Source organism: Python bivittatus, unplaced genomic scaffold, assembly GCF_059951505.1.
Source record: "Python bivittatus isolate LINGU-HERP-01145 unplaced genomic scaffold, Pbiv_v1 ctg000210_np1212, whole genome shotgun sequence".
NCBI classification, from domain to species: Eukaryota; Metazoa; Chordata; class Lepidosauria; order Squamata; family Pythonidae; genus Python; species Python bivittatus.
Window position 1 is genome coordinate 528,235 of NW_028277053.1, and position 27,837 is coordinate 556,071.

General features: G+C 44.2%; 1 protein-coding gene across 1 annotated transcript in view; it reads right to left on the minus strand.

Annotated features, from left to right (window-relative positions):
• Positions 1-2,951: 2,951 nt before the first annotated feature.
• Positions 2,952-27,837, minus strand: part of IGDCC4 (immunoglobulin superfamily DCC subclass member 4) — an 81,740-nt gene continuing 56,854 nt past the window's right edge. The window contains exons 10-21 of the mRNA XM_088139446.1: positions 27,242-27,379; positions 26,119-26,289; positions 24,979-25,215; positions 20,299-20,406; positions 18,102-18,285; positions 15,207-15,334; positions 14,308-14,478; positions 13,925-14,062; positions 12,762-12,858; positions 11,892-12,129; positions 4,852-5,013; positions 2,952-3,796 (exon numbers count right to left, since the gene is read on the minus strand). Of these exons, the coding sequence (XP_087995572.1) occupies positions 3,263-3,796; positions 4,852-5,013; positions 11,892-12,129; positions 12,762-12,858; positions 13,925-14,062; positions 14,308-14,478; positions 15,207-15,334; positions 18,102-18,285; positions 20,299-20,406; positions 24,979-25,215; positions 26,119-26,289; positions 27,242-27,379 (2,306 nt within the window). The 3' untranslated portion in view covers positions 2,952-3,262. The remainder of the gene's footprint in view (positions 3,797-4,851; positions 5,014-11,891; positions 12,130-12,761; positions 12,859-13,924; positions 14,063-14,307; positions 14,479-15,206; positions 15,335-18,101; positions 18,286-20,298; positions 20,407-24,978; positions 25,216-26,118; positions 26,290-27,241; positions 27,380-27,837) is intronic.

Below are 27,837 nucleotides of genomic sequence, written 5' to 3' on the forward strand. Positions count from 1 at the left end.
ACCCTGCTGAAACAGGGTAGACAATTATCCCAAACTCACAGAACCATTTTCTCTGTAATGCGAATGTCTTGCTATTAACTAATTGTGTTTCACATGATTAAAAAAAAAAAAAAACAGGACATTTTTGATGTCTCTCTGTTTGATTCTCAAATAAATGGACTCAGTTGGAACCCGGAATTTCTCTAATTTGGTGACATTCATTGTAATCTGTGTCAGTGAATTCTATAAGTATTTAAAGTGTGAGAGAGAATGAAAGAGGAAAGTGTGGCAAAAGAGCAAAATCTACTGCTTTTATTTTCATTTTTTTAAAAACAAGCATGAGGTAGTTGTGTTAAGGAGGGGGAAAACACAACAGAGAATAGGTGTAAAAATGCTACACTAGAACACACACTATTATTTTTTCTCTCTTTTATATAAAATTAAATAATATAAAGATGCTCTGAAGAAATAAAAAATACATTGTCATACATTAAAAAAGGAGAAAAGAGACAGATCAAATACCTAAAATATTAGGTATGAGAACTCAGAGGCCCCAACTGGCAGAAATTTCTCCTGTAAATCTCCCAATGCAACAACGGGGATTCCTGAATAGATCCCAGTCATTTCAATGGAGCTGGTACGGGAAAAATCCCCAACAGGATCGTGGCCAATCCTAACCTAAATGCACAGAGTGGTGAGGCAACCCAGGAGCTGAAGAAAGTTCTCAAGTTTTCAGTACAAGTTGTTAGAAGCACTCGCAGAGCGCCTACCTGCTGAAAGAGTCATGTTACACCACAGAAGCAAGAGCTGTGACAGAGATGGCTTTCTGGTTGAAACCCCAAAGAAATGAGGGGGAAAAAAACCAGCCCCACTTTTCTAAATGCTCCATTCCAAGACAGGAAACTCCCCAGGCTGAGAAAACTGGTTGCATCAGAGTGAAAAACCTTGGTTGAATCATTTCCCTGATTTTCTAGTTTTTCAAAAGATTCCACAGAGAGCTTCTCAACATGCTGATCTCCATCAACCCTCAGCCTGAAGGGGTCCAGTCCTCTTCAGACCACCTGTTTCAGGCAAAGTGATAAAACTAGGTTCACAGGTCCCACCAAAGCTTGCTTCACCATGGTGTATTGAAGAAATCACAACTAGTTGGCTTTGCAAAAGACACTAGTCATAACTCCCGATTTACAAACCAAGTGGCTTGCTGCACTTAACTTGCTAATTTGCAATCAGATAGGCTTGGTTTTGGCTTAGTGTGTGGCGTGACCCAGGTCTATCTCACTGCCTAACCAGGTTAATCAATTGTTTCAGTGCCCTGCAGGCTGGAGCCACAACAACAAGGAAGTCCAAAGAGGGTCAAATCATCTTAACTAGGTGATAGAGGAAAACCTGTGACTTGGTTCTTGCATCACACTTAGCCATATTTCTTTAACCATGGATAATGAAATCAACCCAAGTAGTTAAGTTCACAGTACTTGTGAAGATTACAATGTCCACATTTGTTTCTCGTTCCTCCACTCAGCTCCACAAGTTTCCTGCAGCCACTCCAGAATTGCTCTAAGCCCTTGGTCATCTCCCCAGCTGAGGACCCACTGCCAGTCTCTGGGAATGGATTTGCCCAATGGGCCATACATTATTGCAGGGAGAAAAGAGAGATCCTTGGAGCAAAGAAAGTAGAGATGGCTCACGGCATTGTTCCCAAGTCTAATTCATGTACCATTTTTAGAACTTCATCACTGAAAGATGACCCATACAAGATGATCTACCTTGGAGTGTGTGTGTGTGTGTGTGGGGGGGAGAGAATGTAAATTATGCTCCATCTATAGCAAGTCCACTTCAAGAGAATGTCACTGGGCTGAAGGTTGATCACTGCAACAGCAACGGTACTTATCATGCCTTATCAGTTCTGGTTAAGGAGGAACGCTGGCCAAAAGTGGAACTATATCATGAAGAAAACCACAGCCTCAGCTCTTTTCTTGATGGATCTGAGGTACAAACACAGTTGTTGCACTGGCAGTTTCCCAGTCACAGTTCATCTCACAGACACACATCTGATGCCAAACACATCTGCAGCTTGTCCTGGTGTGGTTTGCACTAGCCACACCTTGCACCAAATCAACAATGCTGGAATATGCTAGCAGGAAGCTGACAAGATTACTGTATTTATTGAATGTTCAGTTAACCCTCTAGCCATCCTGATGCTAATATGAAAGGAAATCACACCTAGGCAATTGAGAATGGTCCTCTGATTCAGAGACTGGGTTCACAGAACAATGCTAAGCCAAGATATGCTTTGCCAGAGCTTGCTGAATAAACTAGCTGGGTTGACCGGCCACATTAAGCTGTAACCTACAGATTATAAACCACAAAGATTGGGGGTCACTCAACATGCTTAAGCTACAAATGAACAAACCATACTTCGCCTTGGTGCATTGTGTGAAAACAGTCAGTCTCTGCCTAGAGACTGATAGTGATTTTTAAGGGAGCTAAAAGTGGCTTGATGCTTCTGGTCAAACAGGTTTGATGGGTTTTTGAGACCTGGCAGGAAATATTTTCACAATTATCCTAATTGAAAGATCCTTGTAAAAATACAAATGTCTATTATTCTAATGCAAATTTATTTTTCACAGTCCATTATGGACTGTATTAAGTTTGGAAACTGATGTGTCTTCTTAGTAAAAATAGTGTTGGCAAAAATTGCATCTGGCTTTAGTCCTATATGAGCACCTACAGCAGCAGAACAAGGGACTCCAAGAAATCTTCTCAGGCCATCTGACCTATTGCTCTCCATCTCTGCTTCATTCCATCCTTCGGAGATGTAGAAGAATGGAGCTTAAGATCTGTTACACCATTCAGAAAAGCAGATCAACACTGGGACTAACCTGATGATGTCTCATGGACCAAAGTTTCCCCCAATGCAGCTGGCTATATGACAGCTGCAGCCTGGTGGTAATGTGGGGTATGTGGGTTTGGTGAGCTGGGAAGAGGCCTACAGGCCTTACATTGCCTACTCCTGGGTCTGTGTCAGGCACATCAACTCATGGTGGTATGAAGTTCACTTGATCTCAGTAGCCTTTGCAGAGTGGCTGGGGAAGGAAAGGAGAGAGAGAGCAGACAAAATACTTGGCGGGGGGAAGGGTCCTCTTTATAAAACCTTATGGCGCTAATACCCTTCCCTTCCAGACCATGAGTTATGAGACTATTTAGTGCCATGAAGGCCTAAGTCTTAACAGCTATTACGTTACTCCTAGCTCTGCCATGGCCAAGAATTTAATCAAAGCTCTCTTCAAAGATGGTGGACACACACTGCATTCTCAAACACCGAAGGCGAGTTAATGATACTAGAGAGGCCACTATGCAGAAGGTCTTGTGGCTGGGCTGTGGGAAGACCATCACGCAAGATGGGCTGTGTGTCCACTCCCCCTTTATGAGATGACTCAGAATCCCCACTTCCCACTGCGTCCAAGCTTCCACCAGGCTGGGGGAGCCCTGCATCAGTTCCATGTAATTTGGAAGCCCTCTGGTGAGCCCCCTTCTCGGTCTTTAGCAATGTATCAGGTGCTTCAGGTTCACTCTTGTCATCTCGGTCCTGGGATATAACACTGAGATCCTGCTTAGAGGAGTTGGAAGAAATCTGTTCAGGCAGGTCCTCTTTGGGGAATGGTTCTGGGTCACAGTCCTCACAGAGAGTCCCCTCCAGGTCCAGCATACGGAGTTGGGAACCAAGATCCCGGTTGGAGGCTAAGAAATCCGAATGGACAATGACCTCAGCTTCCAGTTGGTTGAGGCTACTGGGCCGGTGCTCCTTTTTCACTTCATTCTTGGGAGGAAAAAAAAAACAGGGATTCTTAGAACCTGAGAGGTGGAAGTAGCCACTGAGGCCAATAAATCCAGCTCCCTTGCTAGTGCAGGGATCCAAATTTAAGCGAGCAAGAACATATTTCAAAGTAGGCCTACTCAGTAAGCTCAACATAGATACAGGAGAAAGATGCTAAGCCTCCCAACCAGATATTCTCTCATTTGGAATTCAAAAAATCTCATATCTAATCCCCAAATTCTCTGGGGAAGAGAGGAAGAGGAAGAGTTGTGATGGTCAGGTGGGCTCCATTATGGAAGGTGGGCTTCACCAATCTGGGTAACCTCCAGTTATGCTGAAACCATGTTTTGTTTCCTAGAATTTCTGACCACTGGCTGTATTAACTGGGAATCGTGGGAATTCAAAACTCCACAGTGTGATGCTCCCCAAATCCTCCACAACCAGCAAAGAATTCTCATGAAACAAGTTAGGTGGAGGACTTTGGGTTTGAGCTGTAATTTCTGGCACCATCAGGTAGGGTGGAAGTCTTCTGGCTGAATCCTTATGGAGCTATTCCCACTCAGGATGGGTAGTATTATGATTCCTGGACCACAATGGCAGATTTCTATTCTCCTGAGCTACAAGTGGTGGTCCTTCCACTATCACTAGCAGCTGGAGCCCAAGGAAGTAATGTCACCAGTCTGGGAGGTCAAAAAGGACACAAGAATGACTAAAGGGAGCAGCAGGTAGGGTGTAGTGCAAATGATAAAAGAAGAACTCATCTTGATGCACCGCAAGGAGGCACCAGGGTATCGAAGTGTATTGCTGCTATTTTCCCAAGGGCTAGAGGTGGGATGGGCCAAAATCCATAGGCAGAAGCAACCAAATGATGCACAACCCTTGAAAACAGTGCAATGCTCTGCTCAAAGCATGATAAAACAGGCAACCCAGTATTGCAAGTAAAGCTGAGAACCTTAACAGAACTTCACCATCTCCATAGTTAATGTTAGTCCTTTAGATAAGTGTGGGTTCTCCTTCCCATTATGAACAAAAAATGTCTCCCTGCTGGGAATACACACCGTAACAACCTCATAAACCAGAGCTTGCAACAAGAGTTTTTGTCCCCCATTGGAAGTCATCTTCAAGGATCCATTCAAAGTCATGGTGGGCTCTTTTGGAATAGAGACTCCATAGCCAGTGATGCCACTTGTCCAGCTGTTCAGAGATTTCTCCCATGGAGGCTACAGAACCAAAAGAAAAATTACATTATCTCTAATCCCACACTCATATTTACATCCCCCAGCATGCTCAGGCAGTGCAGATGGGGCCTGCTAGGTAGGGGAATGCGAAGGTAGACTATATCTATATTTCTGTTCCCATCCCCTGATCTTTGAGTGTTTCTTTTGCCTGGCTCATCCTGGAGCAAAGAGTGGGGAAAAAATGAATGCCTCCTTAGGGGATCTCCATCCCCTGAATTCCTTCTGGTATTCCTGCTATGGGTTGGTTCTCCAATCCTCTAGCCAAGGGGTGCAAAACAGAATGCCCCACAGGCCATGTATGGTCTTCTGCAGCCCTCCTGGAATGAAAAAAGCCAAATGCTTTGGACCTTTACTTTGCATTTTGGTGTGTTGGGAGGGATCCTAAGCAATTTTGGAGACATTTAAGGCACTCATTTGAGCCCTTAAAATCCCTAATTCCTCTTCCCCAAATTGGGGCCACAGGGCCCTGGCCCCTCCAGTTTTTGGAGTGTGGATGCCTCATCCTTGCTCTGTTCCTGTAAAATGGGGAAGAGCAAAGAAACATCAGCCAGATATAACTTCGCCTTCAAAAACATCTGCCCAACGCAAGCAGAAGGTTGTGTGCCAATGATATAGCAACATGATGTGGCTTCTCGGGGCCACACTTAAACTCTGGAACTCTCTGCCTCAAGAAGACAGTCTGGCAGGTCATCCTTGAGGGTCTTTAACCAATTGGTTGAAGCTTTCTTTTTTAGGAAGATTCTAGGCTTTTTTTTTTTTTAATACATTGCTTGTTACCTCTGCCTGCTTTTATTAGAGAATTCTGTAATTGCTTTGAACCTCTTTCTTTCAAAATCTGAACTTTACACCAGTTCTGATTCAGTGAGCCACTCGGGGCGATACTTATGCATTCCATGGGCAGGAAATACATTTTTAAATATCAGTAACTTAAAGGCTTCTGTGACACCGATCTTAGAACCAGGTTCCTCTTCCTCCACAAGAAATCGCTGCTTTCCAAACTGACGTTCATTGCTTTATCCTAGGAATGCAAAGCAGGTTTTCTTCTCTTACTTCTCTCAACTGGTACCTCAACCAGGTACATAAACCTCTCAACCTTCTCTCAACCAGGTACATAAACCTGTCAAGAATGGTTTATGCAGGAGGAAATTAAAGACAAAGAAGGATTATAGCCAAAGTGAGGGTTGGAGATGAGAAAGCTAACTTCTATCCAGCTACTTTTCGCAGGTAAGCTAAGTGTAGAGGTATCAAGAAAGCTGAATCAGGCTGAGTTACAATTAGTTCTCACATGAAAGCAAAGGGAAATGAACGTGCTGGTTTGTTCACAAGTCTCTCAATGGCCAGAAAAAAAAAGGGGGGGGGTCAATACAGATCACTGCACCCCCACCCCCATCATTTGTTCAAGTCCAAGACAGCTCAGATGGGACAAGCATGAGGACAACCATATTTCTAGGAGAAGTAGTACTAGCAGTAGAGATTAAATCTGGAACTCAGTTGTAAGTATTCACACAACATGTGTTCTCGGGTCAGATAAAGACTCTACAGCTGTTTCCACATGCAGGTTCATTCGTCTTAACCTTGATTAGTTCTGCTGTGGTTTAATGCATTGCACAAAACCCATCCTTTGGGTCAGTTTATAGTTCTACGTCTTTGCAAGCTCCAAAAAAGCGGTTTGGCGTGTGATAGCCATGCTTTGTTGAAACTGTTGTGTAAAAGTTTATATACATATGTATACGCATATGAGAAGCCCTCATATATACAATATTTTTTCTGGTTTTGCTTTCTGTTCTTTTTCTCTTTTTCTGTTCTGTTTAGTTAAAAAAATAAAAGTTTTGGTTTTTTTAATGCAGCCACTGAACACTGAGTAGATGGGGGTTTGTGTGTGGTTGCAAACAAGTTTCAGGATGGGAAGATCTCCTGCTTGTCCACTGAAATGCAAAAGGCCCCACACACACACACACCATAGCAGGTCCACTTTCAACTTTTACAGTGTGTTTGCTTCCCTCTAGCGGCCAAAATGCACGCAGGACTTAATGCTTTTAGAGTCAACGTGTGCATTTGAGCTTACATTTGTAAATGTTGGGCCCAAAGTTATCTGTGAGCCTTTTAAATGGGGTGGGGGCGGGGGCGGGAAAGGGGACAAGGCCAACTGAAGGCAATAAGTATTTATTTGTCCCGTTTGCACAGCTGCCCACTCACCAGGCTATTCTCTAGCGGTCACAGCTCCAAAATATCATCCCAGCCGCCTGCTTGCTCCTCTACTTTTCAGTCATCAATTATTTGTATTTAATGCATGAAAAGCAAAGATGCTATGACCCAGTCTTGCATGCTAGTGTGTAGGCAACAACAAACAAACAATATATAAATAAAATTGGCAAAAAAATGTACAGGTTTTGGGCAACCTCATCCCTAAGATCAGAAGGAAGCACCAAAGCTTCATGAGATTTCAGTCATTTGCTTTCATCCCATTAAAGGTTTTCTACATTTTGTGTTAATGTTACACTTGTCTGTAGCAGGGAGTCAACAAAGATGGTGACTGCAACTGCACAATTGAAACCTTGTGTAATGGTATATGGGAAAGACCTTGGGAGACTGGAAGAGACGCTGCCAAGGGAATGGACAGATAAGAGACAGCATAGCCCACAGCTGCACAGTGGATGGGGCAAGAGGCTCAAAGGGGACCCTCCCTAGTTTCTCAGGCTGTAAAGGAGATGGGGGCAGAATTGTACTTTCAGACTTGCAAGACTGATGTCAGCCTTATTAGGTAGACCAGACAGGAAACACAATCAGATGAGCTAATTCTACTTTATTGAAAAGCTACATTAACAGAATCTTGCAAGTCTGAAAGTGCAATTCCCCCCACCCCATGTCTCCTTTATAGCATGAGAAATTAGGAAGGGTCTCTTCTGAGCTTCTTACCCCACCCACTATCCAGCTGTGGGCTATGCTGTCTCTTATCTGACCATTCCCTAGGCAGCATCACTTCCAGTCTCCCAAGGTCTTTCCCACATACCATTATACCTTGCTCCTTTTTAAAGTGCATCATGTAACACACGTTAAAAAAGTGTGGCTTCATCTGTGAGGTCAAAACCACCACCTTGACTTTTTTGACCCCCCCTCCTCAGGCCTATGGCTCCTCCAGAACACAGCAACTTAAGTTGTAATAGGCGTATCATGTTTTGCCAATGTGACACCACTACCTGGGGGTGCATGGTTGGAAGTTGGCTTCTGGGTGCAATTCAAGGTGCTGGTTGTCACCTTTAAAGCCCTTTAAAGGGGCTGGGATCTGAGAATCTACTCTCTTTGAGCAGAATCTGCCCACCTGGTCAGATCCAGTAGAGGAGATTTGCTGAAGGTCCCCATGTAGAAAGTAAGGAAGATGACCCCAATATAACCAGGTACAGTTACCTGGACGAAAAGGGCTGAAGCATTTTTTAAGTCCAGAAAGATCCGATAACATTTGGAAGTGGCTCAGACAGACACCTCCCTGATTCATGGTGGTGTAAGAAGGGGGAGGAAGTCCAGCACAATCAGACGTGCAAGATTCTGTTATTGCAGCTCATCTCAGTAGAAGAAGCTTTAGCTGTCTTGTGGAGTTGATTTCCTGGTCTGGTCTACCTAGTGGGGCTGACACCCCAACTCTATGGAATGTTGCCATCGGGGACCTGAGGGTGAGCCTTCTCCATGATAGGTCCTCTCCTCTGGAAGAGCGGACTCCAAGGATAACAGCCACCTCTCCCTGGCTGCTGTTTGGAAGCCAATCAAGATCTGGCATTTCTGGAGGACCTCTGGGGATGTGAGAATTATGAATTGCTCCTGAAGAACCAGCACCAAGGGTTTAATGTGCATCCAGATGAGTACAGCTGTATGATGGTTGAGTGTGATTTATCCTTTGGTGATTAGTGGTTAGATCTTTGCAATTTGCATTGTATTTTAAATGTCTTACTGTAATTAGGAGCAGAAGGGGCTCAAAACTGGTTTTCATTGGAGTGGCAAGTAAATAAATAATGTTTAATTTTGCGATTCTGCCATTCCAGAGAGGGAGGGAACTTAATCATAGCCTCCCTCTCTACCCCACTTTGTGTCCTCAAAACCAATTGTTCTAAAGTGAGCTCTTGGTAGACTGGGGAAAGTACAGAAGTCTGCAAATGGGCATTCACGGGAGGTGGGGCGGGCAAGCGGGGACAAGCGACATCAGATGCATCATAGTATTATCATGCAGATGAAGTGCCTTATGAAATTTGCATCATACATAATTCATTCCATGAGTGATGTGCAATGATGTCATGACACATGTGACCTCATGGTATCCAACACATGCCTATGATTTTGCAGACCCTGCAGGAAGAGAGTTGTGTTAGTCTATGGCAGTGTTTCCCAACCTTGGTAACCTTAAGATGTATGGACTTCAACTCCCAGAATTCCCTAGCCATTGGACCCAATCAGGAAAAAGGTCTGGTTAGGCAGTGAAGCTAAAACCAAGGTCAGGCTACAACCCAGAAAGAATGAAGTTTTCCTGCTATAGGGTTATGATTCCTGTTTTGTTCATGGAAATTGAGAGAAGGGGTATGATTCAATAATAAAGAACAAGTCTATGAGTGAGGCAGAACATGAACCCTTAACCAAACCTCCATCCACTAGACCTCCCCAACATTGTTTAGGGGTTCAATAATATGCCAGCCTCCCCAGTATGTGGTGCTGAGCTGAGACATATGCCAAGCACCTGCCAATCAGTTTTATTGGGCTCTGATTTGATTGCTTCTTCCTCCCGCAGTTATGACTTTGGTGTCAGCCGTGGATCCAGAAGTGGGTGATAGATGTAAATGGGAAATCCCAGGGGCTCCGCACACACTTGTTTTAGTCAATCCCATAATTACCTTACGCATTCTCCACAGGCTACAAAGGCAGACATAAACAGATTAGCTAAATTAGGCCAATTAAACATTCCCTAATGAAATGAAAGGCTCCCGACAAACTCTAGGAAGAATTAAGCAGGGAGGAGCGGGGAGCCGAAGGGAAGACAAACAGCTTGGCAAGAGAAAGTCAAAGAAGAATCATGGACCAAACTCACCAAAGTGGGGTTGGGGGTGGGGAGGGTGGACACCTATCTGCTCTGCCTCTCCGTAAAACTGCAGCCTGGTGTACAAATCAGGGTATTACACAGTGATGAAGCAAGATCGTGCCCTGGCCCTTGGCTTACAGGCTGCTTGAGATGTTCTCCTGCCTTTTGTTATTCCATTTCAGATCTGACTGACTGACTGAATGGAGAACTCGCTTTGGAAATGCCTTTCAAAGGAGAAGAGAAGAGTTCTCCCAGGCGCCATGCATCCTTACAGCTACTTACCCAATGAGGGAGCCAAGGGGGTCCTGTGCAGGTCCTGCCTCTTTTTTGTATAATCCTTTCTCTGGCAGTCTGCAACCCCCCAGGCTTCCATTCAAATGGAAAGGAGGAAATGCCTCCCACCAGGGACCTTTTTCAGGAGCTCATCCACTGTGAGTTGTTCTCCTTTCCCTCAAAACATTCAAAGAAATCGTCCACCCAGTTGCTTTGCTCCCCAGCTGGGAGAAGCAACTGAAAAGCCATCTGTGTCTAGCTCTATTTTTGTGAGATGGTTTGTGGGTGTCAAGCTCTGTGGCTGAAAGACAAGGCCTAAGGAACAACAGTGACATTTGGGGAACCAGAGACTCGTCCAGACTTGTACCACTTCAGTTTGACTGGAAATACAAAGCTCTGGGTTGACTGATTTTTTAAAAAATACTGTTCTGGATCAGGGAGGGTCCATCTCCCCTCCTAAGAGCCCAAATATACTCTCCAATGAATGTCCAAAGGAACACTAACATGCTTTGCTATGCAATCGGGACATTTCTTGGATGCTCAAGATTTGCCACTGCAATTTCGCTGGCTGCACAGATAGCTGACCTGTAGCCCCAGCGCTCCAAGTAACTCTTCCAAGGGTGCCCCCAACTGTTATTTTTCATGGGAGAAAAAGGAAGGAGAGTAAATGCATGGGCATTCATTATACAGAACTGCATTTAACTCATTTTAATTTAAATTACAGAATTATTACAGAATTAAGTGTGTGTGTGTGTATGTCTTTGTCCTAGATCTGGGCTGGAAAAGGACTGTGCATTCTTGAGCTAAAGCAAAAACACAGATGGCAAAGCATATTTCAAGGAAGACCAAATACTGCAAGAAGATAAGTGACTCACACATACACTCTATTCATTGGCAATGCATTTCCACTGATATTATAGGGGCCTTCTAGTAACACTAAGATCTAATATAGAAAGACAGAGGTAACGTTAAGGAACTTTTCTTTCTTAAGAAAAGTGCAGACCTTCTTTTTCTTGAAGCTTACAAGCAAGGTGGCTCATTTTTTTCTTTTTCTGATGAAGGCTGCAAGTTAATATTTCTACAGACCACGATCATCAGATTATCGGCCCCCATTAGTTGTTTGGAATATGTTTAGAATTCACTAAGCTCTGGAAGGTCTGGGTTGGGCACCTCTTGTTAAAAAAAAAAAAAAGCATTCTTTCCATTCCAGTTGAAAAGCAGAGGTGGGCAACTCTTTGAGCTAATTAAAAAGCTAATTTAAAAAAAAAACCTTTAAAAAGAAAACACCCCCAAGCATCACAGCACCAACAATGGTTGATTTGTAACTGTGCTCTTGTGTGTGACCTTAAGAGGCACATAAATGGGGCTGCAGGTCTGTCTCTTCAGAGAATTGCCAACTTTTTAATGGTGGCCTGTTGTTCACAGGAACAAAATCAGACACGTTCCGTTCGATTAGTGCAGGACTTCCCATGAATGTTTCGCAGGTTCGTGGGCTCCCATCAACCATGATGAAAAGACCCTGGCATACCTTTCTTTGGATGTGGCCCACACTGTCCTCCAGAGGACTGTCACGGATGAGGCCATGAGCTTCGGTCAGCTCTGCACTGTCACTTGGAGGTGAGGGAGCGCCGTCAGAGAGGGGAGCCATGAGGGACTCCATTTCGTGAGAATTTGATGGGATTACTGAGAGGGGTGCTGCCTGCCGGCTCCGGTGGTGGTACATATGGCTTCCTGAAGCTTGGGAATCCAAACCAGGCACAGATTTCCTACAGAAAGGAACGAGACAGTAAACGTTCACCAAAGTGTAATCCTCCAATGATCCAGACACAGCTCCACAGACGTTGATCCCAGGATGATCACAAGCCCGAGGAGACCATGACCTTAGTAGCAAATGCTGCCGGGAAGGATGGTATTTTTCTGCTCAGGGATGGTTGATGTCAGGCCTAGCCCAAGGAACTCCAAGAGACAATGCCAATTCAGTCCAGCTATGTTTATTAGCTACAACCTCTAGCAAGAATCTTCCCAGACTGAAACCCCAGCTCCCAAGCCAGCCAGCCACAACACCGTGAATTCCTCAGGGAGGTGCCAGCCTCATCCTCTTGTAGTTCCCATGCTCTTTTGGTGAGCTAAGAAAATGCTTATCTCCCTGAGCCTGGCCTTCATAATTCCATTCCATCACACCAAGCTAGTTTCTGCTTGGTTACCTCGTTTCATGGGGGGGGGGCATTTCAAGATAAAACAATCCCTCCCCACATGCATCTTGATAGGGCGCCATCCATTCCATAATTCAGAATTTTTTGACAATTTTCACCCTTGCACACAGGTAGAAACCAAATGGGGCAGAAAAGGTAGACAACTGGGCTCAATGTGTTGGAGACCAAGTCAACACGAGACTTACTTCAGTTTATTGTTTCGAAAGCTGGCACACACACAGAAGACGATGCAGAAGAGGCAGATCACGACTGTGATCCCCGTGACAGAATGAACTAAGATATCTGTAGGGGAAGAACAAAGGAGAACATGAAGAGGAGGAAGCAGAGAGGAAGACTTCCTCTTCCTACTTTTCCCCTAACAACCGTCCTGTAAGGTAGGCTGGGCTGAGAGAGAGGGGCTGGCCCAAACCCACCCCATGAGCTTCTCTGGCTGAGGAGGGACCCAAACCTGGGTCCCTGTGGTGTCAATTCCATGTCAAGACATGCCACAATGGCTCTCTAAATTGTTAGATTTCTATCCCACGTTTTCATTAGGAGCTCAAGACAGCATATTCCCTCCTCCTCTGTTTCTCACAGCAACCTTGTGCGGAAAGTTGAGGTGAGAGAGAAAGACTGGCCCCAGGTCACCCAGGGAGTCTCTATGGATGAGGAGGAACTAGAACCTGGGTCTCCTCCCTCCTAGTCCAACACCTTCACCACTATGTCAGGCTGGTTCTGGAACTGAGAGGGAAAGATTGATCCAAAGTCACCCAAGGAGCTTCCACGGCTGAGAGTGGATTTGAACCTGGGTCTTCCCACTCCTAGTTCAGCACCTTCTCCACTGGACCACCCTAGTTCTGGGCTAAGAAGGAGCGATTGGCCCAAAGTCACCCAGGAAGCTTCCAAGGCTGAGAGGGGGCTAGTACCTGGGTCTCCTCACTCCTGGCCCAGCCCCTTCCCCACTACACTCACAGCAGCCTCAACCATCAGAGCTGGGAGTTGGGGTCACTCTGAAAAGGCACCAGGTTCTTCATGGGGGGTGGGATTGGACATTCAGGGTGATGCACCCTTCATCATGGTATACCAAGCACTGGTCAAAACACTAAGGCTTACTTTACACAACTTGCTTCAATAACTCTATTCAAGACTTAGAATTAGACAAGGAGGCTAAGTGCAGTTAGTTTTAATCTTGGGTTTTCCCACTGTCTGTGGCTTAATGTGTGGTGCCAACTCATATCAGTGGAGTTGTCTGCACTGTTGGAACCCACAACAGGGATGAATTCAGGAGCCAAATGAAAGGTGTAATATGAACCTCCCCTCCCGCTTTTTTAAGGGCTTCCTGGGGGCCAAAGAAACCAGCACCTGGTACCTGTAAGTCCCTCCCGCAAGGTTTGCACATCTTTCACCCCGGAATATGGCCCCGACCCTACAACCGTCTTGGCTCCCATCTTGAAGAAATATCTGGTGTCGCTCTCCAAGCCGTGAACTTCAGTGCTGAAGGTGCTGCCTGAAGAAGAGAGGAATTCGGGATGTGCTCGATGGTATCAGATTCCAATGTTCCACTGCCAAGGCCATTGCAAGTCGAAGCTGCTTTCTTCCTGCCCAGACGACCGATGCTCCCAGGGGCACCCGCAGGGAGGGGGTCAAAAAAGCAAGGGCAGGGCTTTGATCGCAGGGCTGTGGCCACCATCTTGACTTTTGATCCCTCCCTGGAGACAACCTGGAGGCTTCTGTGCATTTAAGGATACTTACCCTCTTTGGTCAACAGAGTCCACATCTCGTCTGGCTGGGTGCAATTGGCATTGTACAGGATGACATATTCCACAATGATGCCATTCGGTTCCGAGGGGGGACACCAATGAAGCTGGACTGCATACGGGTTGATGGGGTGTAACCGCAGATCAGAGGGGGGAGTCGAGGGCCCTGCGGGAGGGCAGCAGAAGGAGACGGAAAGCAACCATAAGGTCATCTGGATTAGCCTCTGAAGCTCTTCCTGCCCCCCCAAGTCCATCCCAACTCTGCCTCCCCACAGATTTGCCTGTGATGTCCTTTCTGGAGATTCAAAGCTCCCAGAGATGAAGCAGGCAAGGACCAGAAACGGGGCCTTTTGGGTGGTGGCCCTCTGATAGCAAAGGAAAGAATACAACTGAAACAAAATTGGTCAAAAAAAGACAAATCAAGAAGCTTAAAAGTTGGGGAAATTTGCTTTTCATCCTAACATCTAATTTAGTAGTCTTCTGTTCAGGGGCATCTGTGAGGAGATGGGGGGGGGGGGTTCAAAAAAAGGCAAGATGGGACATAAAGAGGGCAGGGCTCTGATTACAAACTTGTAGCCACCATCTTGACTTGTTGACACACGCACCCTTGCAGACGCTCCTGCTTTTGCTGCTAGTTAAAAAAAAATCCTCACAACTTCTTTTCCTTCATCCTGTTATTTTTTACTGCTGTGATTTTAATTGGCTACGGTTCTGTCTGTACTGGCAACTCCTGCGCGCATTCAGAAGAGCTGTATAGGAAAGGTTTCACTATAAAAATAAGGACTAGACCCTTTTTTTTTTTTTTAAGGACACCTTTTCTGCTGGCACCAAGACACGATCTTCATTTGTACCCCCGACTCACAATCGGGCAACGTTTCATGCCGCTGTACTTACTGTCTGGGAGGGTGAAACACTCCACCACGTCTCCAAACGGACTGTCCATCCCAACCCCGTTGGACTGTACTGCAAACTTGTATCTTGTGAACGGTTTCAGCCCACTGATAAGAACATCCTCCTTAGCACTACAGAGGAAGAAAAAAATCCCCGCAAGAGGAGGAAAAGGCGATGATGACAGAAGCAGGTGCCATTCGACGACTGGCAAGTTTTTGGCAGCCTTTGAAGGGCAGAATTTGCAGGTTTAATCATTTCGTTGCACATCACTTCCCATTTAAGTTTCTTTTGCCTTTGACTCAGGCAAAGAGTTGTTACGTCATGTTCATCGGTTACTTTGACTGTAAAGAGGTTAATAATACAGTGGTACCTCTACTTACGAACGCCCCTACTTACGAATTTTTCGAGATACGACCAGCTCCGGCCCCAAAAATTTACCTCTACTTACGAACTCGCCTCTACTTACGAACCGGATCCGCGGCCATTTTCCCTGCTGCCACGCGGTCACGGCTTCCTGTGGGCGAGATCGCGGTAGCAAGGAGACGTTCGGTGAGGCTTGTGGTGTGTTTTGCGGCGTTTGGAAGGTTTTTGTGGCGTTTGGAAGGTTTTTGAGGTTTAAAAATAAAATGCATATGTTTCAGAACTGTTTAGCCATATTTACATTGAATCTTATGGGGGAAATTTACCTCAGGGTGCGACCAAATTCGGAGGGCGGATTAGCCGTATTTACATTGAACCTTATGGGGAAATTTGCCTCGTGGTGCGACCAAATTCGGAGGGTGGAACGGATTAACCGGATTTACATTGAACCTTATGGGAAACTTTACCTCGACTTGAGACCAACTCGAGTTGCAACCAGAGTCATGGAACGGATTAAGTTTGTAACTAGAGGTACCACTGTATTACATGTCATGGACCTTTTAGCATAAGAGGCTCTTTATTTGACATTATGATGGTATTAATTGTAATATATATTTTGCTTGTTTTATCCTGGGTCTATCCTGCACTTAGTTATAAGCTCCTAATAAATAAAGCTACTATGACTACTAAAGATTTCGTTTTGTGACTGAGACATTCAAACTGATCCATCCTGGTCCCATTAGAGGTCTTCCACAAGAATGACCAAGGCAGTTTCTGTCATGACCAGTCCTAAAAACTAGCTTGACAGGGATCTAGCAACTGATTCCTCCCATAACCTTTTTCTCCAAAACTTTCCCCAAATTGATATTGCTCAACAGAGATCTTTGTCTTCACCGAAGACAAATTCCTTGTATATATTTTATACTTGGTCATTAAAGTATTTTGTATTTGTATTGTATTGTATTTCCATGAGTTTTTTTCCCATTGTAGCCAATGTCCTAGTTAAGTCGAAACATGTGGAGAAATCTAAGATTCCAAAACAATGATCTTGAGGTTCTGTTTTAATTGATTCATTTTATTGATTGGTATGAGAATTACCCATCCACTGGATTGTTCCCAGGGCTTGAACAATTGCCCCCATTGCTTCTTCCCCTCAAAAGGTCCTCATTTGCATGCACAGAAAATAGCCATTCCCAGGAAAAACTCTTCCCTATATTCAGTGCTGGAAAAGGGACAAGGAAGCCATACTGATCAGGGATGGAAGAAACCACTGGTAGGGATAACAGAGGAGAACCATTTGGACTGCATGTTAATGGAAAACGTTATTATTTGCATTTGAAGTGGAAGTTCTTCCTCAAAATATACTGGGATTGAGGTTTTGAAGTCCAGCATACGGACACCATTTCTTTTTCTTTTTTCTTTTCAGCCAGACTGGGAAGTGGAGAATGTTTGATGGTTTCATTGTTTTTCCTGTATATTGCAGAAGGTTCCACTACATGATCCTTGCAGTCCCTTTCAAAGCTATAATTCAACGATTCTACTAAAGACGTCTTGGAAGAAGACCTCGGAAAACCATTTCCATGGTGTTGCCAAGAAAATCTGGAAGGAGACTACTTAGGAGCATTTCAACATGGCACCAAAAGCCCAGAGAAATGCTGGACCCCTTTGACTGTCTTCAGGCATAGGCTGGACTACTTCCTCAGGGGGTGGACTTGATGACCACAAAGACACCTTCCATGTTAGGATGCTATGCCCTTAAAGAAATGTAAGGATTATTGAGAGAGCATCTGTCAGAGCTGACAATCTTTTGGGGCCCATGGGAACATCTGGAAGTTTACCAGAATGTTGTCACAAAATGGCTGACACGGGGAGGATCTTGCCGATTCACAAAGTGATTGCCACTGGGTATGGCCAATCAAAAAACTTTTTCCCATAAGGCAGACCACAGCCCCTGCTCTCTCCTTCCACCACTCCATCAATTTCCTTCCACCTCAGCATCTTGGGTGGAAGTACCACCCAACTTCTGTTTTCTTTTTGGGGGGTGGGGGTGGGCTTACATCCCACAAAATCCTAGCATTTTCATTTTTAAGAATGTCTCTGTAGCCCATGTGGGACCTTTACCCAGCTTCTGATTTAGCTTTTATTTTATTAAAAGGATTTAAAACAGCTTAAAGTTTGGTGGGCCAGAGAACCCTAACCCGGAGATTTCTGCGGGTTGATCATGGGTACCCAGAATGTCTAGCCAGGTTTATACAAAACAAAAAGAAAAAAAAAATTGAATATCCAAAAACAGCTCAGAAAGTTAAATTCTGTAATACATGTGAGAAAGCATAAATGCTCCTCACCAGATGATCTGAATTGTTCACTGGGCGCATGCAGTTTTTCTTTTTTCAGACTGCTTGGTAAGAGCAGCCCTCACATTCATTCTGCTTGCAACTGTCGACCCCACAACAATGACATCACGTGCCCCATGACCTCATTTGAGCAATGTCATCATGATGCTTGTGACATCACTTACTTTCCTGTGGATGCTCCTACCTTGTGTAGTACGTTACAAGAGAGGAGTTCTTCATCCCCCAGGGGCTGAATCGGACTGTGTAGTTGACAATCTTCATGGTGGTGAAGTCGGGTTTCTTCCACCGCAGCCAAATTGATGTGGAACTATTGGAATTAACATGGACATGCCCAGGAGGTGGTAGGGGACCTTTCTGCACCGGAAGGTCTGAGAAGATAACCATGGAAAAAAAGAAGAAAGAATACATCTGGGCCCATGGATACATATGTGAAAGGGCCAGCATCAGTAACAGCCATTGTTTAGACAGCTAAATTTTCTGTCATGGGGCTCTACTTGTCAAATGCTGTCCTCCATGATTTCTCCCCCTTTGGAGTTCAGAGAAGGGACATTTTGGGAACCCACACAAAACAGAGAGCTGCCATGAGAATGGGCTTCCCCATTTACAAAACGGAGGCCGTGTTGGACACAGGCAACCATAAAGTACTTACTTTCCAGATGTCCAAGGGTGGCTAAAAGAATGAGCTATTCCAAGACCTAAATACAAGGCAAAGGTGATGTTCAACTTCCAAAACAGAAGTCAGCCATTTTTACACCCACCATTTTCTGAACCAATGTTATTTTCAGGTAGAACAGAAGCTCTCTTGAAAAGAAACATGGCTTACAGTCCAGCAATGGGGCAACTACAGAATGATCCAACCCTGAAAATCTTTCAGTTTTCTCCTTTTGTTTCTACCTATTGCTAAATCCATGGGAGCACGGTTCTTGGGAATTGGGGTCCTTTTTTGGAAGGGAGGTAGCCCTTCTGTTTTTTATCTTTGTATTGTTCTGCCTACCTTAAGATTTAACCAAATCTATTTCTCTTTCCTCCACGACCCTCTTAAGCTTCAGGATCATTCATTAGCTGGGTTCATCATTAAGGGAAATTATGTTATCACTAACTTTAGAAGAACCAACTATTATCTGCTTTAAATATTTTGAACTCAAGCAAATATTCACCACCCAAATAATTTCTTTTGACACCACTTTTTGAATGGGTTAAGCTTATTTTTGAAGCAATTGCAAATGTGTTTTTTTGAATTCAACAATTAAAGAAAAATTTAGAATAAGAACTTGCAATTAAAAGCCATAAAAGTGGGTGAAGCAATGAAGCAAAAGTACCAGGAATTAAACCACAATTATTCAAGTTAAATGATGGAACTCTAAATCTGCAGCAAGAAAGTCCTGCAACTTGCAGGGACAACGATTCACAAAACACTCCTTTATTTTCTTCTGTCACATTTGGGGATGAATTGAAGCCCTATTTAATGGCTACTAGCCATGATGGCTATCTGTGATCCTCAAGGACCACAGGGGGCTGTGTCTTTGTCATCCACTTGTAGACTTCCCAGTTTCAACAGATAAAAGCATCTGGCCAACCTGCTTGTGTTCAGAAGGCAAGCAGTGGAGATCTGGTTAGGCCTTGGATGGGAGACCAGAAGGAAATCCAAGGGATGGATGCTAGATTGGGAAATTGAAAAAAAAAAACATCCTGAAAGAAACAGTGGCAATGCAAGTTGCAGATTGTTGCCCCCCCACTCCAAAAAAAGATATGGATGTCTCTGTGATGACACCTGCAGATAAGCTCCTGGACATTTCATCCTTTATTTCATTGCGAACTTCCCCAGAGTTGACTGCTATGCAATGTCCAGATATAAATGGACTTTTGGCCATACCTTGCAGAAGCTCATTTTATTCTTTTGTCTCTAAGCATTGATCATTCTACACAATTTCAGAACCTCTGAAGTTTCAGCCATCCATATTCCATTTGGTCCTAAGACTAAACCTTCCAGACCAGAGATTTTCATACAAATGTGAAATCTTACGTCAAGACACAAATAGGCAGTTTTTATTGTGTAGCTTGGTCGTGAAAATCACCCTGAAAGAAGTGTTTGTAGTCTGGCCATGTTGTGATACTGAAGAGGAGGACTGAGATGGCCTTGAAGAAGGAATTCAGTGGCCATTATGTAAACATCAGCTTAGCTCGGATAGACAGGAAGGGGTGAGAAAGTTAATCAAGACTGCCCTGCCTTGATTCTATTTAGTGCATGAGAGAAGAGAGATTCTCTGGCAGGCTTTCAACTTTCTGCTATTATACTGAACAGCAATAAAGTAGAGTTCCAGTAGCCCTTGTGGAGCCTGTTTCCTGACCTGGGCTACCTCGAAGGGCTGAGAGGTACCTACCGGCTGCTGTTACAGGTGCTCGCTCTGTCCTGCCTTTCCACACAGCTGCAGAGCCATCTTCATGCTTGTTGAAAGCCACCAGCTTGACTTCGTACAGCTGCCCAGGGACTGGACAGAGTAAAACAGAGAAGCAATTAGTGAACAAAATGCAAAAAAGAGGTGAAAGCCAGAAAATGTTAGTTTAGCTGAACTAAGGCAACTGTAAAAAAAAAAAAAAAGATTGTCATTTCAACAGGCAGAATATGGAGTTCTTTTTCATCACTAAATATATAACCCATCCTTTCTTTAAGGCCTGCGTGCCCCACTTGGCACACCTGGCAATGCAAATGTGTCCAGGGGCACCTCCTTTACTACCTGCCAGGCTCCCTATCTCCAGATTTAAGTAAAAATAAATATAGTGGAAACTTCTGAGGTCCACGAAGACTCCAAATGTAGAATATGAAAAGGTTGAGTGACTGCAACTTTCAAACTTTTGCTTGAAAGTTTGTCACATGCCCAGAAAAAAGGACAAAAGGGAGATGGGATGGAGAACGCAGCTTGGGGGGACTAAAGAGGTGACAGGGAACAACTTCATCAATTTGTTTTCCAGGAAATACATGCTTTCTAACTAGCCACATCCTCCATGGCACCATTTTGTGAGGATGCTAGAGATGTGTTCTAAATTTCCAAACAAGCCCTCTTCTCCCCAGATTTGGAAACCCCTGTTTGAAGGCCATAAACAAGCTGGGGATCCTACCTGGTCTAAGGAAGTCAGGCTGAACATAACCAGTTTGTTTAAACCTACATTCTATTTCCAACTGCAGAGAACTGAAGACGATTGTCAACAAAGCAGAAAGGTATCTGATCTGTCCTGTTTTTGGTCTGATCACCTAGTATGTAGAGGAATCCTGCTTCAGTACATGGAATTGATAGGTTGGGCAGGGTTGAGAGAATGGCAACAAAGATGATACAGAAGCTTGAGGATGTGCTGTGCAATGACAAGCTGAAGGAACTTGAGATGTTCAATCTGGAGAAAACTAGACTGAGGGGAGACATGATAGTCGTATTCAGATACATAAAGGGAAGCTACAGGGAAGATGGTGGAGAACTATTTTCATGGCCACAAAAACTAGGACCAGAAACAATGAATGTAAGTTGCAGCTACCTAGATTTTATTTAAATAGAAGGAGACATTTTCTGCCTGTCAGATCTGACAACAATGGAACAGTTTACTTATGGAGGTTGTGGGTTCTCCATCTTTGGAGCCTTTTAAAAAGATGCTGGACAACCATCTCTCATGGATGATTCATTTCCTGCACATGGCAAAGGGTTGGGCTAGTTGATCCTTGGGGTCTCTTCCAACTCTACAATTCTATGATTTTATGAATTTCCATTTAGGTATTTAAACAACCCCCTAGATCATAGTTTGGAATCTGCCCTCTCCTCCCTAAGATACTCTTAGATAGCACCTTCCATCATTCTTGGTTATTGGCAATCTTGGACTTCAAATGCCATCTGAAAGGGCAGCTTTCCCCATGCCTGCCACAAGAAGGCCTACCTTCCTCCAGAAATTTGTCAGATTCAGTGCTCTCCAACAAGGTGCCCTCCAAAAGGGTTGGACTTCCCTTTCTATTGGTTATGCTGGCTGGAAATTATGAAAGTGCAACACATCTGGAGACCACAGGACTGGGGAAAGGTGGTTTAATTTGGTTTCCCAAAACTATCCTAGTTGGTGCACAGTGACCTAAATTTTGGTGGTAATAAATTCCCTAATCAGCCAAGTCATAGAAACAGAAATGTAGAGTTGGAAGGGACCTGAAGGATCACTGAGTCCAACCCTCTTCCATGTGCAGGAAAATCAAGTAAACCTATTTTCCAGAGGTGGCTATCCAGTCTCTTGTTAATTAACAAATAGGAATTGCAACTTCAAAATTAAAAAGATCAATCATGAAGTATTAAAAGCAAGATCGTAGAGCAAAGGCCAGCACTGAACAGGTGCCTGAAATCCACCAACCTAACCAGTGAGCTGCAGATGCTGGTGGAGTTTTTGTGGCTCTTCTTGAACCTCAATGGGAGGCAATTTGGTGTTCCCTAATTATGGGTCAATGGTACAAAAGGCCACTCCACGCTCTCCTCCAAATGCAGAGAACCCAAAGTAGGTCATTGAAACAGCTTGATTGCCTGTTGCCAATGCAGAAATGGGGCAAGCTTTCTTCTTTTTCTTTCTTAATCCAATTAAATAATTGCATGAGGCTGTTGCCCCACTGCAAGCCGCCCAAAGCAATCCCCATGCCAATTCAAAAGGAGTTTGGGAAGGGGGGATCCGGCCACTGCCAACTCAGAGCGCCCAATTCTGCCCAGCCAGCCAAAAGGGCTGTTTCTCACTTTGCTTGCCTCTTTTCTTCTGCCCGTTTTTTGGCCTCCTTGTTGGAAGATATTCTTTGAAACCTGTCCCGTACACACACAGCCACACAGACTCTTTTTTCTGTTTCCCTTTTCTCTTTTTGCAGTTCTGCTTATTCAGAACTGCTGGAACGGCTCAGAGTTTACAAATAGAAAGAAAATGGGGCAATTCTCTCTTGGAGCACCCAACCGCTTGTTCCCAAATGGTCTCGCCTCCACCTCTCCCCATCAGCTTCCCTGATGAAACCCTGCTAATTAAGGATGTGTCTATTCACTGCCTGTTGTGAAAGAGCACCAGCTCCATTCACTTCCACAATGCGGCCTGCAAACGCCCCCATTTAACCATGCCAATGGTATCGCTCTTGCTTTGACTACGTTGCGGGCGGGGGGGGGGGGGCTGGCTTCCAGATTGCCTTCCCCATCAGAAAAAGCACAAGATGGGGTAGAAGAATCAAAAGGTTCATCCACATTTGCATCTGGAAGAGAAATCGCATTTGAACAACCTTCTTTGCTGGCTCTCCAGAGCAAGAGGGTTTTGTCTGCTCTAAAATAACGTGGGCAACAGCATGAACAGAAGGACAAAGGGAGAAATGGGCGGGTGGCTGGTGGGGGGGAGGGAGGTCCAGAATTGGCCAGAGGGTTAATTAAAAGGGTAAATCCCAAGTTTTCCCTATATGCAGAGGCATTCCCAGGGTAAGGACAAGTGACAAAATGCGTGCTGTGACATCATGATGAAAACCCCACCCCTTATGAGCCTGCATGTGACCTCACATTACAAGCACGCAAGGACGGAGGTTCGTTATGACATCCCAATGCATAGCTCACCATTTTAGCAAATCAGCCAATCAAAGTTTTGTTGTTTGAGGTTTTATATCAAATTTTGGTCTATAAGTGAATGTGAAATTTGATCATTTCAACATTATCGTGGTTAGGAAAGGATGCCTTTTTCACCAGATAGAAGGTCAAAGAAATAATGTGGAACAGCAGCCAAGGGTTTAGGTCCTTTTCCCTGACAACTTCCCCGATCGTGCTTTTTCCAAACTCCAAGACTTGTGGACCTTCTCCCGCAGTTCTGGTCTTTTGTCTCGGATACATCATTCCTGTCCACCAGATTGTTTCTTTCATGGTGCAGAATACAGGAGGGGTCACCTGGTCTCCCACTTTCCATCACTATTCTGATGCTGTTGTGTACATGTAAGAGTTAATGCTGGAATAATCAAAGGCCACTCCCTTTGGGACTGTCCATGCTAATTATCCATAACGTTGTTTCCAGTGGCTTTGAAACATTTGGGGTGTGTATGTGTGTGTCTGTCTGTCTCTATCGTCTGTCTGTCTGTCTGTCTGTCTGTCTGTCTGTCTGTCTGTCTGTCTGTCTGTCTGTCTATCTATCTATCTATCTATCTATCTATCTATCTATCTATCTATCTATCTATCTATATCATCTATCTATCTATCTATCTATCTATCTATCTATCTATCTATCTATCTATCTATCTATCTATCTATCTATCTATCTATCTAGGTGTGTATTATTGAATTTAGAGGTTGCCTTATTTCAGGCAACTATGGACAGCTTACATGATAAGATAAAAGACAATAAAACCGAAAGAAGATCATGAAAATTCCTGATTGTTGACATGAACCCTCTGCCTTTTTATCTCTTACCTGTCATTTGCCTCTTTCTCTCTCTCTGCCTCTTATTCCATTTACCAATTAACTGTTCTTGATATCTGCTGAATAGCATCAAGCTATTATATCTTTGGCTAGCTGAACAACATGGCTTGTGCCATTGCACCAATCTGGAGACAGGGGTTGACTGGGAACGTGTTGGGTGCAAACTGAAGTTCCCTGCATTGCACCACAGCAATAAACAAGAGTCTCACCTTGGAAGCCATTGGGGTCAAAGGTCTGTCCCCAAAAGTTGCCAAACCCTGTCCCAGACCACCCCCACACCAGTTCTTTTTTAAAAAAAATAATTTTTACTATACGATTTTATATAAGCTTAAAAAAACACAGAAACATAAAAGGAAAAGTAGGAAAAGAAAGTAAAAGTGGAAGATAACAAAAGAGAAAGAAAAAGATGAGAAAAGTATCTAAAGAAGTGACTTCTTTGCAGCAGTTACAAGCATAATAATTGCCTTCTCCACCCTCCCAAATTACATGTCATGGATCCCTTCTTCCCATAAACAGACCTTTTTAATCAATAAATCCTAAAATCACCAGTTCATTTTTATCCATTTTAAGGAAAACATCCACCCACACCAGTTCCTGAATAGGGCACAATTCTAAAAAGTTTACCTAATTGTGTCAGTTCATGTTGCTTCACTTTCTTCTTCAGTTTTATGGGTCCGACATCCCAAAGACTATTGCCTGTGCCTTCTGAAGGGATCTCCATGCCTGACTCCTCCTCGGTGGCTATTTCTCGGTAATACAGCTTGTAGCCTGAAATCTGGCCATGGTTGGCTGGAGGCTGCCAACTTACCAAGAGTGAGTCCATTTTGGCTTGGACCATTAACTCAGTTGGGGCAAAGGGAACTAGGAAAAAGGAGAGCAAAGGCATGAATAAAACACCTGGTGGAGCTGTCCCACTTACCAGATTAGTCTCTGGTTTATCTGCATCTCCATACCTTTCCCCATCCTTTCCTTCTCGAATTTGCTCTCTATCTATCAATCAGTCCAAACTAAAGGAGGGCTCTTTCCAAAGATTGCTCTGCTTTAAACCCACTTCTGTTTGTACGGGAAGAAAGTGACTCAGAACAGAGCAATCCAAACTGGGGGAAAGGAATGAGAAGGTCATTTTCCATAGCTGCTTGGTGGCTCTATTTCTGTCTCTTTCTAAAAAAGAGACTTTGCATGAGAGATTATTGCTACATCCTTATTCTTAGAACGATGACTTGATCACACAACGTTTACCTTGTTACCTGACTAATGATCACTGGACCAGCATTGTGTGGTCAGATGGTCATTTCCAGAAAAGAGCAGCAGTATGCCATTCCAAGTATGCACAAGTATTAAACCCATTTATTAAAAAAAATAGAGCCCACCAGGGGCATCCACAGGGGCCATCAACAATGTCAAAATGCCAGGTATGACTGGATAGTGCATGATGCATGTTAAAAGGGGTGGGCTTTGATGGACATGCCCACCATTTTGATACTGATGATGGCCTCTATGGATGCCCCTGGAACCCACCAGCCAAGTAAGCTGATTTTCTCCTCCCCCTTGCTCAAATTCTTATCAATCTTTGATTTCTCCTTGCCTCTTCCACCGAGAACATGATTTTCACAAACAGAGTTACCGATTTGGCCCAGCCTTAATTCAAATGGCCATGACTTCCTTCCAAGCCTGCATACTTGAGAGCCAAGACCATCTCTTATTTCTATTTACACTGTCAGGTCACAGTTGGAAGGATCTGAGGTTGAAGAAGAGACCACCCACCATGGGTTTGGTTGTCCCAATCCGGAGTGCGGTGCTGAGTCCATTCTGACGGAGCTCCATAACCCACCCCGGTGCTTGCTGCAATCCGAACTTTGTAGACTTTACCAGGCTGTAATCCATAAATCATCAGCTGTGTCTCATTTCCACTGAGCTCAGTTGAAGAAATCAGGTCTGTTAAGGGGAAAAAGAGCCCAGGCATTCTTCATGTACAAAAAATGGATTCTGCTTTTCACTGTACCAAATACCTTGAAGTGATTTTCAACTCCCACTTCATCTGTCTAAGGCACCCTGCAAATCTCAAGGCGATGGGTAGATTTGTCCCTAAAATACAACCTGGGACATACAGAAGTGAAACACACAGACTAGGAAGCCTAGAATTTGACATCCCAATACTCTAGAAGCCACCCAATCAAGAGTCTCTGTGGGGTAGGGTCAGAAAGGTCAGTGTGGCAGCCATGACAGTCACCCTGGTAGGGATCCAGGTAATCTGTTTCTTCCAGGATCCTCTGAAGCTATTGTGCAACCACCTTTTCCACCACCTTTCCTAAAAAGGGAAGGTAGGAAACTGGACAAAGTCACACACATAGAAATGGGCAGACTTTGATCACACCATTGTGGTCTTGACGCTTCCCTGCGGACACCAGTGAAAGAGGATTGTTCTAGAGCAGTGTTTCTCAAACATTTTTCTTTCAGGACCCCCTTCCACTTTTAAAAATGATGGAGGACACCATAATTTTGTTTGTATGGGTTATATTCATCAATTTTAACTATATTAAAAATTAAAATGGACGCATTTGCTGCCACTACTGCTTCTCATGATTGTTTGATGGGATTTTAATATTGTATTATTTTTCAACATAGGCTGGTAAATAATTTTGATTTTGCGGACCTCTGAGAGGTTCTTGAGGGACGCCCCAGCGGTCCTCTGACCACACTTAGAGAAGCAATGTCCTAGAGCAGTGTTTCTCAAACTTGGCAACTTTAAGATGTCTGGGCTTCAACTCCCAGAATTTCTGGGAGCTGAAGTTGAGGCATCTAGTTGCTAAGGTTGAGAAACAGTGTTCTAGAGTGTCAATACCCAACCATTCCACAGTATAGGGCCCTCAGGCCTTCTCTTTCTCACCTTCCTTGAGAGAAGCATAATCAATTTTGTACTTCATGATCCTTCCATTGCTCAGTTCTGAAGGGAGAGGCAGCCACGTCACCTTCATGTCGGTCGGTGTTGTACTGGAAAGGGAAAGCTGAGGCGCTGCACCGGGAACTGGAAGCAACCAATAAAAGAGATCATACCACCTCAAACGGGCAATCAGAGGCATAGCTGCTCTGCTCGAGAAGATGCATTTCAACCTGGAGGGCTGTGTCCACCCAGGGATATGTTTCCTATTAGCCTATGTTCTCTGGGAGTTTAAAGAATTCTGGATATTCTTCCTTCTCTGAGGTTTCTGAGTAATTCTGCCCAGTTTGGTTGCTAATGTCCAGAATCCAGATTTGCACAACCCGAGATCCTTTAAGCCAACTATAACCATCATTTGCATGGATGCCCAAATTTTCTTTTGGAGGGGCAGGGAAAGAGCCCATGGTCACACTTGTCCTTTGAGTGCAAACAGGTGGGGCTCACTTCAAAAAAAAACAACAACCCTAAATATAATTAATCAAATACAGTAACTATAATTATTAGGATTTCCTCTTAATGACACATTAAAAGTTGATATTTAGTGG